The following is a 15,907-nucleotide window of genomic DNA, read 5'->3' as shown; positions in this document are numbered from 1 at the left end:
GTATCAGGGATACCATTCCTCTGGGATCAGAGGTCTGCTGCTGGCTGATTAACCCCACCTGCTGCACCTGAGAAAAGAGCTAAACTTAAGTATCTGATCCCTATAAAAGAAGGCAGCAGGACATAGGTGCTGAAACTAGGAGTGCTGCAGCACCCATTAACTTGAAATGGTTTCCATTATATACAGACTTTACAGTTGGTTCAGTGGCTCTCAGCTCCACCACAATAAAAATTGTTCCAGCACCCCTGCAGCAGGAAATGGAGTGGGGAGCCTGTAACACCCTCCAGAAAGCCAAGGGGCTGTGCTCCCAATGGACTGCTACTAGAGTTACTGCAGAGAGGAATTGCTCCAGAAACCAAATAGATAGTAGGGAGACTGTGTAGTTCTTTATTACAAAAGCAAGAACCAGGGAATTTTGGGTTGCTGAAGTTATTGGTGCAAGGGAAAGATTTGGGGAAGGGACTATTCAGCCTGCAAAGACTTTTGAGGGAAAAGTCTGAAAGGATTTGATCGTTTTGTTAAGGCAGGTTAAAATAAAACTAACCATACTGGAAATTGCTTTCCTGGATTCTGAGAGAGCGCTCAGAGTTTTATCCTAGGGTGTGAGTGGCTCAGCAAAAGCAAAACCTGTGCCAATAGGAGGAGGGTGCTATAAGATAGGCCTTGCCCCCCCCCCCATACTTTATAGAGTGAGTGAATCTAAACATTTTTGGTCATCTGACTTGAAATGAAATATGTTTTGATTTGCCCAATATAAAATCAAAAATCTGCAAAATATGGATTTTCTTGCTGTTGAAAGAACGAGGCATACTTGTGGCACCTTGGAGACTAACAAATTTATTTGAGCATAAGCTTTTGTGGGCTAAAACCCACTTCATCGGATGCATGCAGTGGAAAATACAGTAGGAAGATATATATACACACACACACACACACACACACACACACAGAGAGAACATGAAACAATTGGTGTTGCCATACCCTCTATAATGAGAGTGATCAGTTAAGGTGAGCTATTATCAGCAAGAGGGGAAAATGCGCCATCCTGATTATCACTACAAAAGGGTATTTCCAGCAGTTGACAAGAAGGTGTGAGTAACAGTAGGGGGGAAAATAAGCATGGAGAAATAGTTTTACTTTGTGTAATGACCCATCCACTCCCAATCTTTATTCAAGCCTAATTTAATGGGGTCCAGTTTGTAAATTAATTCCAATTCAGCAGTTTCTCATTGGAGTTGGTTTTTGAAGCTTTTTTGTTGTAGTATTACCACTTTTAGGTCTGTAATCGAGTGACCAGGGAGATTGAAGTGTTCTCTGACTAGTTTTTGAATGTTATAATTCTTGACCTCTGATTTGTGTCCATTTATTCTTTTCGGTAGAGACTGTCCGGTTTGGCCAATGTATATGGTAGAGGGGCATTGCTGACACATGATGGCATAGATCACATTGGTAGATGTGCAGGTGAACAAGCCTCTGATCATGTGGCTGATGTGATTAGGCCCTATGATGGTGTCCCCTGAATAGATATGTGGACAGAGTTGGCAATGGGCTTTGTTGCAAGGATAGGTTCCTGGGTTAGTGTTTTTGTTGTGTGGCTGCTGGTGAGTATTTGCTTCAGGTTGGGGGGCTGTCTGTAAGCAAGGACTGGCTTGTCTCAAGATCTGTGAGAATGATGGGTCGTCCTTCAGGATAGGTTGTAGATCCTTGATGATGCATTGGAGAGGTTTTAGTTGGGGTCTGACGGTGACAGCTAGTGGCATTCTGTTACTTTACTACTGTCCTGTAGTAGGTGACTTCTGGATACTCTTCTGGCTCTGTCAATCTATTTCTTCACTTCAGCAGGTGGGTATTGTAGTTGTAAGAATGCTTGATAGAGATCTTGTAGGTGTTTGTCTGAGGGGTTGGAGCAAATGCGGTTGTATCTTAGAGCTTGGTTGTAGGCAATGGATCGTGTGGTGTGGTCTGGATGAAAGCATGTAGGTAAGTATAGCGGTCAGCAGATTTCCGGTATAGGGTGGTGGTTATGTGACCGTGGACACTACAGAACTAATAAGCGATGAAGTGGATCTCTTTTGTGGACTGGTCCAGGCTGAGCTTGATGGTGGGAGGAAATTGTTGAAATCATGGTGGAATTCCTCAAGGGCTTCTTTTCCATGGATCCAAATGATGAAGATGTCATCAATGTAGCGCAAGTAGAGTAGGGGCATTAGGGAATGAGAGCTGAGGAAGTGTTGTTCTAAGTCCGCCATAAAAATGTTTGCATCCTGTGGGGCCATGCGGGTACCCATAGCAGTGCTGCTGACTTGAAGGTATACCTTGTCCCCAAATGTGAAATAGTTATGGGTGAGGACAAAATTACAACCACCAAAATTACAACAAAGTTCAGCCACCAGGTTTGCCATGATATTATCGGGGATACTGTTCCTGACAGCTTGTAGTCCATCTTTGTGTGGAATGTTGGTGTAGAGGGCTTCTACGTCTATAGTGGCCGGGAAGGTGTTTTCTGGAAGATCACCAATGGATTGTAGTTTCCTCAGGAAGTCAGTGGTGTCTCGAAGATAGCTGGGAGTGCTGGTAGCGTAGGGCCTGAGGAGAGAGTCTACATAGCCAGACGATCCTGCTGTCAGGGTGCCAATGCCTGAGATGATGGGGCATCCAGGTTTATAGATCTTGGGTAGCAGACAGAATACCTCTGGTCAGGGAGGGGTGTGTCTGTGCAGATTTGTTCTTGTGCTTTTTCAGGGTGTTTCTTGAGCAGATGTTGTAGTTGCTTTTGGTAACCCTCAGTGGGATCAGAGGGTAATGGCTTGTAGGATGTGGTATTAGAGAGCTGCCTAGCAGCTTCTTGTTCATATTCTGACCTATTCATGACGATGACAGTACCTCCTTTGTCAGCCTTTTTGATTATGATGTCAGAGTTGTTTCTGAAGCTGTGGATGGCATTGTGTTCTGCATGGCTGAGGTTATGGGGCATGTGATACTGCTTTTCCACAATTTCAGCCCGTGCATGTCGGTGGAAGCACTCTATGTAGAAGTCCAGTCAGTTGTTTCGACCTTCAGGAGGAGTCCACCCAGAATTCTTCTTTTTGTATTGTTGGTAGGAAGGTCTCTGTGGGTTAGTATGCTGTTCAGAGGTGTGTTGGAAATATTCCTTGAGTCAGAGACCTCGAAAGTAGGGTACATTTGATGGGAAATTCCTGACCAGCTGTACTAATTACTTACCGATCCAGACTCCTCATTCTAAAGCAAACACATTCTCCCTTGTCTTGCAGTACCAATGCTCCTGTCATAAAGCCCATGAGCCTGTTACTTAAATATTTTTCCACGTAATGTTTGAATCTATGACACTGGAATTCCGTTTAGACTGAATCTAAAATCTTGTGACTTAGAATCCAAAGGTGTTTTTTTATTTGTTTTCTGGCAATACGTTTAAGATTCACATTTTCAAGGTTTTTTCTGCAACTGTGAGAACTAGAAAGTTACTAAAAAAAAAAATCCTAGAGAACCTGAAATCTGAGATTCCTATCTAATAACCTGATTCTGGGAGTTTAAGAAAAACACCAAATATTGTGTCACTACTGACAAATCCTGAGCTTTGGCAACATGGAAATTCTGAATTTTTATACCCAATTTGTACTGGTAAAAATGACTACATAAGGTGAAGGGAAAAGGAGAATTAGGCCATAAGAATGTCCACACTGAGTCAGACCAAAGGTCCTTTTAGCCCAGTATCCTGTCTTCTGACAGTGGCCAATACCAGATGCTTCCAAGGGCAATTATCAAGTGATCCATCCGCTGTTGGGCAGTCCCAGCATCTGACACTCTCAGAAGCTTAGGGACACCCAGAACATGGGGTTGCATCCCTGACCATTTTGGCTAATAGTCACAGAGGACAAGTACATCAATGAACTTATCTAATTCTTTTTTTTTTGAATGCAGGTATAATTTTGGCCTTCACAACATCTTCTGACAATAAGTTCCACAGGTTGGCTGTGCATTGTGTGAAGAAGTACTTCCTTTTGTGTGTTTTAAAACTCACTGCCTATTTCATTGGGTGACCCCTGGTCCTTGTGTTATGTGAAGGGTAGATAATGCTTCCTTATTCACTTTTTCCACACTGTTAATGATTTTATAGACCTCTATCATATCTTCCCCTTTGTCGTCTCTTTTGCAAGCTGAATACTCCGTCCTTTTAATCTCTCCTCATATGGAAGCTGTTCCGTACCCATAATCATTTTTGTTGCCCTTCTCTGTACCTTTTCCATTTCTAATATATCTTTTTTTTGAGATGGGGCAACCAGAACTGCATGCAGTATTCTAGGTGTGGGTGTGCCATGGATTTATATTGGGGCATTATATTGTCTGTATTTTAACTATCCCTTTTTTAATGGTTCCTAACATTCTGTTAGCTGCTTTGACACAAATAGATAGGTCCAATATATTTGTGTTTTTTCATACTGTTATGAGCTGAGTTAAATCTTGTTATGGATTGAGTTAAAACTTCATTGAAACTGATGTGTGAACATGCTCTTCCCTCAAAAATAGTTATGAGAGACAGTTAAGGGGCCCCATCTAAAACAAGGCCTAATAGATTCTGCCCAGAAATCAGAATGGTATGGGTAGGGGAGGTCTACTAGTTTTTGTTCTGACCAGGAGGGTGTGGCTGTGAAAAAGACAAGTAGTGGGGGTTGAAAGGGAGAATTGGAAGTGGGACAGACAAGAAATTGAGACTGAGGGTATGTCTATGGGGACTATAGTGGCATATATACAGTGCTATAGGGGTGCTGACATAACCTCCGAGTGAAGATGCAGCCTAGAGTGATGGAAGTTTTTTCCATCACTGTAGTAACATCATTTTCCTAAATGATGGTAGCTAGTCAGCGGAAGCAATCTTCCATCAACCTAGCAGTGTCTACACTGGAGGTTAGGTTGCCACAGCTATTGAGCTCAGGGATGTGGATTTGTCCCTGACCGATTTCTACATCAACCTAAATTAAGGAAGAGCAAGAAATTAAGCCAAGCAGGAGCCTGGAAGCACGATGTGACCCTGAGAGAAGCCTGGGTCTGGTGCTAGCTAAAGAGGCTAGGGCCCATAAGCAAGATAATATCCCCTGGTTGTGGTTCCTCTTACATTCAGAGAAGCAGGACTTTGTACATTCCTTGTAAATAAAAAAAGATTGCATCAAAGAAAATACCAGACTCAATTGTCAATTTCTTCTCCCAATTGCAACTACCTTCAAAGCCCCATACTTCAAGTAGGTGCTTGGGTTTAAATAGGGGTAACAATATGTAAGATATCCAGTTCAATTTCCTTATAGGAAAAAGTCAGAACAATTATGTAAACACCTTTTTCCACAATGCACATTTTGTCAATATGGGTTGATGCAGCTTGCTGTTGGTGCAGTACAGCACACAGTGGACCCAGTGGAGTGATTCAGCCTTTCACAGGCCAATCTCTGTTTATTTCTGTTGGGATGTGTTTACGGGGTGAGCTAGTTTGTTTTTAATTATAATCCCACCTGTACTGGGTTAAATATATCGCTTTGTATTTGAATCACTTTTCTCTAAACCAGAAATAATTTGCTTTTGGGTTTCTACGATGGTGTGAAGGTCAGACTTAAAATTTTGTACACTACTCAAATAGTCCACTTGAAAAGATTGTACTCTTGGGGGGGAAAAACTTATGTTGTTCACATAGAATCACAGAATATCAGGGTTGGAAGGGACCTCAGGAGGTCATCTAGTCCAACCCCCTGCTCAAAGCAGGACCAATCCCCAATTAAATCATCCCAGCCAGGGCTTTGTCAAGCCTGACCTTAAAAACTTCTAAAGAAGGAGATTCCACCACCTCCCTAGGTAACACATTCCAGTGCTTCACACCCTCCTAGTGAAAAAGTTTTTCCTAATATCTAACCTAAATCTCCCCCACTGCAACTTGAGACCATTACTCCTTGTTCTGTCATCTGCTACCACTGAGAACAGTCCAGAGCCATCCTCTTTGGAACCCCCTTTCAGGTAGTTGAAAGCAGCTATCAAATCCCCCCTCATTCTTCTCTTCCATAGACTAAACATCCCCAGTTCCCTCAGCCTCTCCTCATAAGTCATGTGTTCCAGTCCCCTAATCATTTTTGTTGCCCTCCGCTGGACTCTTTCCAATTTTTCCACATCCTTCTTGTAGTGTGGGGCCCAAAACTGGACACAGTACTCCAGATGAGGCCTCACCAGTCTCGAATAGAGGGGAATGATCACGTCCCTCGATCTGCTGGCAATGCCCCTACTTATACATCCCAAAATGCCATTGGCCTTCTTGGCAACAAGGGCACACTGTTGACTCATGTGCAGCTTCTCGTCCACTGTAGCCCCTAGGTCCTTTTCTGCCCAACTGCTGCCGAGCCATTCGGTCCCTAGTCTGTAGTGGTGCATTGGATTTTTTCCATCCTAAGTGCAGAACTCTGCACTTGTCCTTGTTGAACTTCATCAGATTTCTTTTGGCCCAATCCTCCAATTTGTCTAGGTCCCTCTGTATCCTATCCCTACCCTCCAGCGTATTTACCTTTCCTCCTAGTTTAGTGTCATCTGCAAACTTGCTGAGGGTGCAATCCACACCATCCTCCAGATAATTTATGAAGATACTGAACAAAACTGGCCCCAGGACTGAGCCTTGGGGCACTCCACTTGATACCAGCTGCCAACTAGACATGGAGCCATTGATCACTACCCGTTGAGCCTGACAATCTAGCCAGCTTTCTATCCACCTTATAGTCCATTCATCCAGCCCATACTTCTTTAACTTGCTGGCAAGAATACTGTGGGGGATCGTGTCAAAAGCTTTGTTAAAGTCAAGGAACAACACATCCACTGCTTTCCCTTCATCCACAGAGCAAGTTATCTCATCATAGAAGGCTATTAGATTAGTCAGGCATGATTTGCCCTTGGTGAATCCATGCTGACTGTTCCTGATCACTTTCCTCTCCTCTAAGTGCTTCAGAATTGATTCCTTGAGGACCTGCTCCATGATTTTTCCAGGGACTGAGGTGAGGCTGACTGGCCTGTAGTTCCCAGGATCCTCCTCCTTCCCTTTTTTAAAGATGGGCACTACATTAGTCTTTTTCCAGTCGTCCGGGACTTCCCCTGATCGCCATGAGTTTTTAAAGATAATGGCCAATGGCTCTGCAATCACATCCGCCAACTCCTTTAGCACTCTCGGATGCAACTCATCCGGCCCCATGGACTTGTGCACGTCCAGCTTTTCTAAATAGTCCCGAACCACTTCTTTCTCCACAGAGGGCTGGTCACCTCCTCCCCATGCTGTGCTGCCCAGTGCAGTAGTCTGGGAGCTGACCTTGTTCGTGAAGACAGAAGCAAAAAAAGCATTGAGTACGTTAGCTTTTTCCACATCCTCCGTCACTAGGTTGCCTCCCTCATTCAGTAAGGGGCCCACACTTCCCTGACTTTCTTCTTGTTGCCAACATACCTGAAGAAACCCTTCTTGTTACTCTTGACATCTCTTGCTAGCTGCAACTCCAGGTGTGATTTGGCCTTCCTGATTTCACTCCTGCATGCCCGAGCAATATTTTTATACTCATCCCTGGTCATTTGTCCAATCTTCCACTTCTTGTAAGCTTCTTTTTTGTATTTAAGATCAGCAAGGATTTCACTGTTAAGCCAAGCCAGTCGCCTGCCATATTTACTATTCTTTCTACACATCGGGGTGGTTTGTTCCTGTAACCTCAATAAGGATTCTTTAAAATACAGCCAGCTCTCCTGGACTCCTTTCCCCCTCATGTTATTCTCCCAGGGGCTCTTGTCCATCAGCTCCTTGAGGGAGTCAAAGTCTGCTTTTCTGAAGTCCAGGGTCCGTATTCTGCTGCTTTCCTTTCTTCCTTGTGTCAGGATCCTGAGCTTGACCATCTCAGTCATTGCCTCCCAGGTTCCCATCCACTTTTGCTTCCCCTACTAATTCTTCCCAGTTTGTGAGCAGCAGGTCAAGAAGGGCTCTGCCCCTAGTTGGTTCCTCCAGTACTTGCACCAGGAAATTGTCCCCTACATTTTCCAAAAACTTCCTGGATTGTCTGTGCACCGCTGTATTGCTCTCATAGAAAAACATAGAAAAGAAGTAACTGAGGAATAGAAAAGCAAATTGTCATTTTAATGTCAATCATTCCCAGTATAGACTTTTTGCAGAAATAGTGCTGTCTGTAGCTTTTGACAGAATAAAAAGGAGTTTCACGGCCTAGTACAATACTAGAAATTATCTGTATTCTGGTCGAACAATAGCTAGGTATTTAGCATTGGCTTGTTAAAGAAGATAATTCTATTAGATTTGGAAGCAAGTATGTAGAATTAATGCACAGCAGATGAAGGGTTTTACTAAAAGAAAAGTGCTGCTGTTACTTGTCAGATTGCAGTTTGACAGTTTATAACATTCTATCTCTATTCAGGAAAAAAACCTCAAGTATGTGATGTGCGAATCCACTTACTCCACTAATATCGTATTAAACTGATTTGTAACATCTCCTTAGCACCAGCACTTCACTGTTATTTTCTATGATTGTTTCTCTTGTTTTCTGCCACAAAGGAGGAGGTTTTTGGTCACAAAATCCTGGAGCAGGGGTAGGGAGGAGGTTTTCAGTTCCAGATCATAAGAAGTCAGGCCCATTCATTGTCTGTAGCAGTACATTCCACAACAATTATACTTGGGCTGGGCCTGCTTCCACCCCTGCATAAGTCAGTAATAAGATTACATCTTTTCTTTCCCACTCATTACACATATTGTTTTATACTCCACTTGAGTTGGTGAATAAACTGCACTCAGGGCAACCCTGAGGTAGGCAAAATTTTAACTGAATTTAATGGGAGTTCAAGGCTGGAGCCCCTTTATAATACTGCTCTATATTTTATTCTTTAGAGGAACAAAAAATGTGAAGACAAAAGTTAAAATCTATAGATGGTCCCAAAACCCTAGATCTGAATTCTGATACTTTGGGACATGCAAAAATCCAGATGTGGATTTTAGGCTTTTAGAAACTGACAAAGTGCTGGTCATTAAACTGCTTTATGCTTTTTTTTAACATTTTATTTAGATTTTACATTTTAAGATAGAAATGTACAACTTTTCCCTACAGCACCCTTGTCAAGCAAGCTGGGAAATGAAACAGGAATATTTTAGGAGAACTTGTGGCATCTGATGAAGTGAGCTGTAGTTCACGAAAGCTTATGCTCAAATTTTTTAGTCTCTAAGGTGCCACAAGTCTTCCTTTTCTTTTTGCGGATACAGACTAACACGGCTGCTATGCTGAAACCAGGAATATTTTAGTTGACCTAAATATAATATGGATTGGTATTTTACTTGAAGCAATAGTATGTTGTAATCAAGCAAACATGTCTTCATGGTACATAAGCACATAAGAATGGCCATATTGGGTCAGACCAAAGGTCCATCTAGCCCAGTATCCTGTCTTCTGATAGTGGCCAATGCCAGGTGCTTCAGAGGGAATGAACAGAACAGTTAATCATAAAGTGATCCATCCCCTGTTGCCCATTCCCAGCTTCTGGCAAACAGTAGCATTTTTTTTAAATTGTCAAACTGCAATCTGACAATATTCTACCTTTGGTCCCAAGCACCCTCTGTGGGCCTATGTTCACTAGGAGAAATGGGTCTTCTTAATAGGTGTTAGCTAACTCATTTTAAAACCTTACTATAGACAGGGCAAGGGGTATTTTAACATATCAGCTGGTTGTTTTGTAACCAAGGAGGAGCATAAGGTCCCCACTATAACATGTATTAGCTGATCAAGACAACTTTCTCTGTCTACAGTAAGTTTTAAAATGTATTAACAAACATGTTTTTAAAAAGGCCACATTTATCCTTGCATGGACAGGCCCTGTGAGATGTGCAGAGGAGCAAATGAAAATAAACACCAGAGCCCACCCAGCATATTCTCCTTCTAGCCCATGAGCTCTGCAGTTATGGCTATGTGGGATGATGGGGATGGGCCTGCTAAGAATGAGGGGAGTTGGGATGCAGCCATACTTAATGGCATAGTGTCCTGAAGACTCCAAACATTTCCAAGCTGAAATCCATGTGGGAGTTAATTCTGGCTTTAACCGCATTAACTAACTCAGCCTCCCCTCTGCAGGAGGTTCAATTAATTTAGCAGCATAGGTTTTCTATGAAGTTTTTGAGAACTTAAAAATTTATTTTGAGACCTTGTATTATGGTACAGAGTATCCAGGACTGTGTGTATGCAGCAAAGAGGAAAACAGACTTTATTAGGGAGTGAGTAATGGATTACGGAGCCAAATTTATGCACTGACTTTAATTTGGCTTAGTTTCTAGACTGATATTCTCAGATAAGTAGTAAAAGAGGCACTGGTAATTAAATTCAGGGACTATAAATCAGAATCTTGTCAAAAGGATCCTAATGAGTCAGGTGATAGCAGGTTAATGCTTAATTCCAAATATGTACAATTATACTGTTTCCCCCTCACACACCAAGAAAAAAAAAGTACAGATGCACCAACTCAGATACCTCAAAACATGGGGAAACACTTTGAGCCTAATACTCAAACTCCCACTGAAGTGAATGAAGTCAATCCAGTGGTGTGTCTTGTACCACCTTTACTGTTCCTTCTTACAGCTCCTTTTCTATGATCTGCTCAGGATTCTGAGAAGCTACTGTTAAAGGGAAGTAAATAACAGATTCACAAAAGCACCTTATACATATGTCATGATATGAAAGAACGGTCATCACACCTTTTCCCTCATATTTCCACCTGGTCAAAAAGTCTGTGGCTTTGTGCCTCTGCACTGTGTTGTAGGGTCAGAAACTCTCAAGCTTCACTCCAGTTTGGTATCTTTCTTCTCCTAGGGGAGATTTTTCTTCCACAGTCTTTACTTGATGTTAAAAAAAAAATAGCCTGTTTAAAATCCACATTGCCTTCTTCTAACTGAGTTAAGTACAAGTGCTGAACCAAAGTACAGAACATACAGATAAAAACATTAGTTGTTCTCTCAAAGGCAGTATGTAGAAAAGTTCTTTAAGAGCATTTGAATCAGTGCCACTGCATAATTTTGGGTCTTGTATGTATTAGAAAGCAGCTTGCTACTTATGCACCATCCTAACATTTAAGATTACCTATATGCTCTTGTAACTGTCCTTTGACTTGAACACAGGAGTAAGGCTGGGGGGGGGGGGGAAGATTGGACATTCTCATGGTTTGATGGTAGGTCCAGGATTTAGCTTCCCTCATAGATCTGCCCAAACCCAAGTTTGTTGCCTTTCAAGGCTGCAAAGCTTATCAGTATTGTATCACTCAAAACTTTACTGAAGGGAGGTGATTTGAGTGTATTCAGGAGTTCTTTTTGAGTTAAACATCTGCCAATTTTAGTATTTGCACTTTAAATCATTTGGATAATGGCATAGAGAGTACACTTGTAAAGTTTGCATATGATACCATACTGGGAGGGATTGCAAGCACTTTGGAGGACAGGATGAGAATTCAAAATGATCTGGACAAACTGGAGAAATAGTCTGAAATAAAGAGGATGAAATTCAATAAGGATAAATGTGAAGTATTCACTTAGGAAGGAATAATCAATTGCACAAATACAAAATGGAAATGACTTCCTAGGAAGGAGTACTGCGGAAAAGGATCTGGGGGTTATAGTGGATCACAAACAAAGTATGAGTCACCAATATAATACTCTTGCAAAAAACCCGAACATTATTCTGGGATATATTAACAAGAGTGTTGTAAGCAAGACATGAGAAGTAATTCTTCCAGTGGAGACAGTCCAAAGGAGAGCAACAAAAAATGATTAAAGGTCTACAAAATATGACCTATGAAGAAAGACTTAAAAAATGGGTTTGTTTAGTCTGGAGAAGAGAAGACTGAGGGAGGACATAAGTCTTCCAGCGCATAAAAGGCGCTTATAAAGAGGAGAGTGATAAATTGTTCTCCTTAACCATTGAGGACAGACAACAGGTAATGGGCTTAAATTGCAACATGAAAGATTTTAGGTTAGACATGAGGAAAAACTGCCTAACTATAAGGGTACTTAAGCACTGGAACAAAACTACCTAAGGAGATTGTGGAACCTCCCTCTCTGGAGGTTTTAGAGAACAGGTTAGACAAAGACCTGCCAGGGAGGGTCTAGATAATACTTAGACCTGCCTCAGTGCAATGGACTGAAGTAGGTGACCTAATGAGGTCCCTTTCAGTCCTACATTTCTGTGATTCTATGTTGTTTTTTAGCCAATGTACACTTGCCCAGAAGCCTCTAGCTAGAATGAATGCTTAGAAACTATTTTGTGATACGTACATTACAAACACCTAGACAGATAGATCAATGTGTTTTTGCTGAAGTCCAATCTATAACCATTAGATTCCCCATAATGGGTTAAAATAAGAAAAAAAAAAGATAATTTGTGTTAATCAGCTTACCATTTAAAAAACAAACAATTCACTGGATCAGCAAGAAGTTACATAAGGACAGGGTTTGTTGCTTGCTTGAATGTCTCCAATGAATACATACTGTAGTGTTCGATCTGACCCTTTGTTTAGGCTACTATGTGTTTATACTGTGCTCATCACAGGGTACAGTGTCTGAATCCGTCACTTCCATTGGCTGGATTGTAGTGGTCTACTGTTGTGAGAATGAGTACAATAAAGCATGTAAACTGGTTTTAGCAAAATATTTTTTCTCAACCACAATCTATGCATCCTTGTTTATTGACGTGTATTTCTGATGGAGGTCAGGTTAAATTTTTTTTCCAGAGGTACATTTAAAGAAGGGCCAGCTGAGACACAGTTACTCTAACATCTCCTGCAAACCAATAACAATGGAATGAATATGCCAACCAGTTGTGAAGAATTCTGACGGGTTTGGGGGCAGGCAGAAGCTGTGTTCTGGGGATGTAGCTGTTTCCCCCTTTTTTTTTTTATTTCAGGGAGAGCTAATTCATGATTTGCATTTTTTTTCCTGCTGGATGGTCATAATTTGTGATTGTTAGGGTACTTAGCGATTTTTGTGAGGGCCTTTTTAGTGTTCTTAAAATAAATACAAATTAGTTGCAATTCTTATTGCTCTTCATCATTTTTTCTTCTGCTATTTGAAGCAGAAAAGTATATGGTAATCATGTATTATTATCATAAACTCTTCTAAGTGTTTAGGGGTTGGATTCAAGTGTATTGTGAATGTTGTAGCTTTCTTTCATTTGGCAGCTGAAATGTCTTTCTAGTGCAAGCTTGGGAGTGAACCCAACGTAGGTTCTTGTCATCATAACACAGATCCTTTTTCTGTACATTTATTGTTATTTATACATGATATTAGGTAGTAGGGAGGAGATGTAGGCTCCTCTGCTTTGTGCTGGGCAGTAGCTAGTCATGGTGGACTTTTTGGAGGGGTTACAGGTCTGCCTGTATTAGCTGTAGGTGGAAGGGGGCTCAAGGAGTGACTAAGGCAATGTCTGATACATTGGTGCACCCTCACACTGCAAATGAGTCATTAGCCTCTCCCACTATCATCCCAAATTTTTACTGCTACTCTCTCTATGCACCTGGCAAGGTTCTTCTTGGTAACTAGTTTGGGAAGTTACAGGAGGGAATCAGTTTTCAGATCCCTCTGTATTCAGATTTCACCCATGCGGCTGTCCTTTTAATTCTCCCTGATCCTGTATGAACTATGTGAGGAATATAGATGGGATCTTTGGGGCAGAAGGCAGTGGAAATGCTTGGGGAGTGGGAGGAAGGATTGGGAATATATAGTCCTGGATTCTCCCAGTTCTCTTTGTCCTGTAAGGTAAATTAAATTGAATAATTCTGAGGTCTTGTAAAGAACACAACGGCAACCGCTCCATGAAACGCAGCTGGGATTTTAAGGCTCCCAGGCTGTAGATATGAAATCCAGGAGTGGACACGGGGGAAGGCACAGAGAGGAGATAGGGGATAGCTGAGTGGCTACAGCGGGTATCCTAGGCGGGGAAACCTAGAGGGGCAGATATGCATTGGCGGGGGCGGGGTACCAGCTGGGAGGGGCGGCCACAGCCCCCCCAGTCGATGCGCGCAGGACTCCCCGCGGCCGCTGGGCTGCTCCGCCGGCGCCCCCTCCCCCTAGGCCGGGCTAGGCGGGCGGCTCAGCGCCCGAGACGCGGCAGCATCTGCTGGGCTCCCGCCCCTGGCCCCGCCCCGCTGCCGGCCGCGGAGGTGGAGGCGGCGGCCCCGGCATAAAGCAAGTTTTGTCCCCGCTGCTCCAGCCGCTGCTGCGCCCCGCGGGGAGGCGGCGAGAGCCCGAGCGCCGCCCGCGCCATGGCCGCGGCTGCCCCCGGGCCGGAGCGGGGAGGCAGCGCGGCCCGGTAACCGCCCGGCCGCCCGCCCGGCGCCTTCGCCCCGCCTGCCCGGCCGCGTCCGCCCGCTGCTGGCCGGGCCCCGCGGCGCAAGGCGGGGAAGTTCGCGGTGCTGCTGGGCTCGGGGCCCCGGCGCCATGTGGGGCAGCGGGATCCTCCCTGAGCTCGGGGACGGCGGCGGCTTGCGCAGCTACAAAGCCGGTAAGGAGCCCGCCGCGCATCCCTGCCTGCCTCCCCCTGCCCCGCTCCCTTCCTGGGCGGCCCCTGCCCAGCGGGCACGCCGCGCTGCCTGGTGACATCTGGGCACCGCGCTGGGTTTGCAGAGAGCGACCCATTTCCAAACCCCGCTTCTCTCCCCGCTCCCGGGTTTAAACAGATGGCCGGGAGATTGGTCTCCATGCCCCAGGTCTGGCTTTGGGGCAGCCCCGGGCCCACAACCAATCGGTTCTGTGTAGTGCTTCAAAAACAGTCGCAAAAGGATGGGGGTGGAGGGGAGAATAATAGTTTTGGGGAGGTGGCAGAAGGTCAGGGCAACTCATTTGTGGTGGTGCGTTTGCAGACAGGCTGCTCTGTGTAGAGGGGCATTTAAGGGAGCCATTTGAGCTGAGGAAATGCAATTAGCTCGGGCCTATATTTAGGGTTGATCATAATTACTTCTAAATCTGCGACTGAAAAAAAAACCCTTCCCCACCAGACACCTCACTTGTTTCTCTGCAAAGGGAGAGAGACAAGTTTGGGGTTAGAGGAAGAGTCCTCATTGCACGTCTGTGCTTCTTTTGCATATGGCAAGAAGAGATCTAGTTAATGAATCTTTAGTCACTGGGTATAATTGAGGCAGCACTGGTACAGTGACTGGAAACATAGTGGTAGCTCTGGGTCAATTGTTGTTTTTTCGGTAGTGTAACTTTTCAGGATATATGGTATCTTGGCCAAATTCATCATTGGTGTAATTCAATTGAAAATGTTTTTAGAATGTGAAAGGATAAAAGGATGAGAATAAGGGAAGGCCAGTTTTCTTGAAATCAATGGATTTCCACCAGAGAAGAAGCTGGCTCATTGTGTTTAGATGCTTTGTATATCTCTGTTTGTAATTAAACAATGCACTATGTGATCCCCTTGATTCTTCTTGCGCTGATTGCTGAAATGACATTGTGTTATATCCAGTAAAGTACCCATCTTTTATTATTAATGTGGAACAGTTTGGTCACAGTGCTGGGAACTCACTGTATGTGGCTGTAGGGCACTTGAAAATACTATCATTCTTTTGCAACGTTAGTAGTTATTTTATATCTCCAATTAGCTGGATTTAGGGTTAGAAATATAAACTGCCCACAGTTGCAGGAGAACTAACTGTTATAGATTATACAGATGTAGTTTTCAAATACCCCTTTTTTGTATCATTTGCTATTTAGTTAGCTGGAACATAGAGGTGGTGACAAAACCTGATTTTTATCTAAATAATCTGCTTTTCCTTAATTCACCCTAGAGGATGGAGGACCTAAACGATAGACGTCATTGCCCATATGCGTAGTTCTTGTTTCAGATTTGGACTACGACCA

At 43.4% G+C, this 15,907-nt stretch overlaps 1 protein-coding gene across 5 annotated transcripts in view; it reads left to right on the top strand.

Annotated features, from left to right (window-relative positions):
• The window catches only part of CEP85L (centrosomal protein 85 like), a 251,223-nt gene that overhangs the window by 57,492 nt on the left and 177,824 nt on the right, over positions 1-15,907 (top strand). For 2 of the 5 annotated variants that reach the window (XM_073337158.1, XM_073337156.1), the window contains exon 1: positions 14,330-14,549. The exons of 1 other annotated variant lie outside the window; for it this stretch is intronic. In XM_073337158.1, coding sequence (XP_073193259.1) covers positions 14,486-14,549 — 64 coding nt within the window. In that variant the 5' untranslated portion in view covers positions 14,330-14,485. Of the gene's footprint in view, positions 1-14,321; positions 14,550-15,907 lie in introns of those variants that run through there. 2 more of the 5 variants (XM_073337155.1, XM_073337153.1) reach the window with 2 other exon arrangements.

The sequence above is a fragment of the Lepidochelys kempii genome, chromosome 3 (assembly GCF_965140265.1).
Source record: "Lepidochelys kempii isolate rLepKem1 chromosome 3, rLepKem1.hap2, whole genome shotgun sequence".
In the NCBI taxonomy this organism is placed as follows: domain Eukaryota; kingdom Metazoa; phylum Chordata; order Testudines; family Cheloniidae; genus Lepidochelys; species Lepidochelys kempii.
This window is presented reverse-complemented; position numbering and strand designations above follow the sequence as displayed.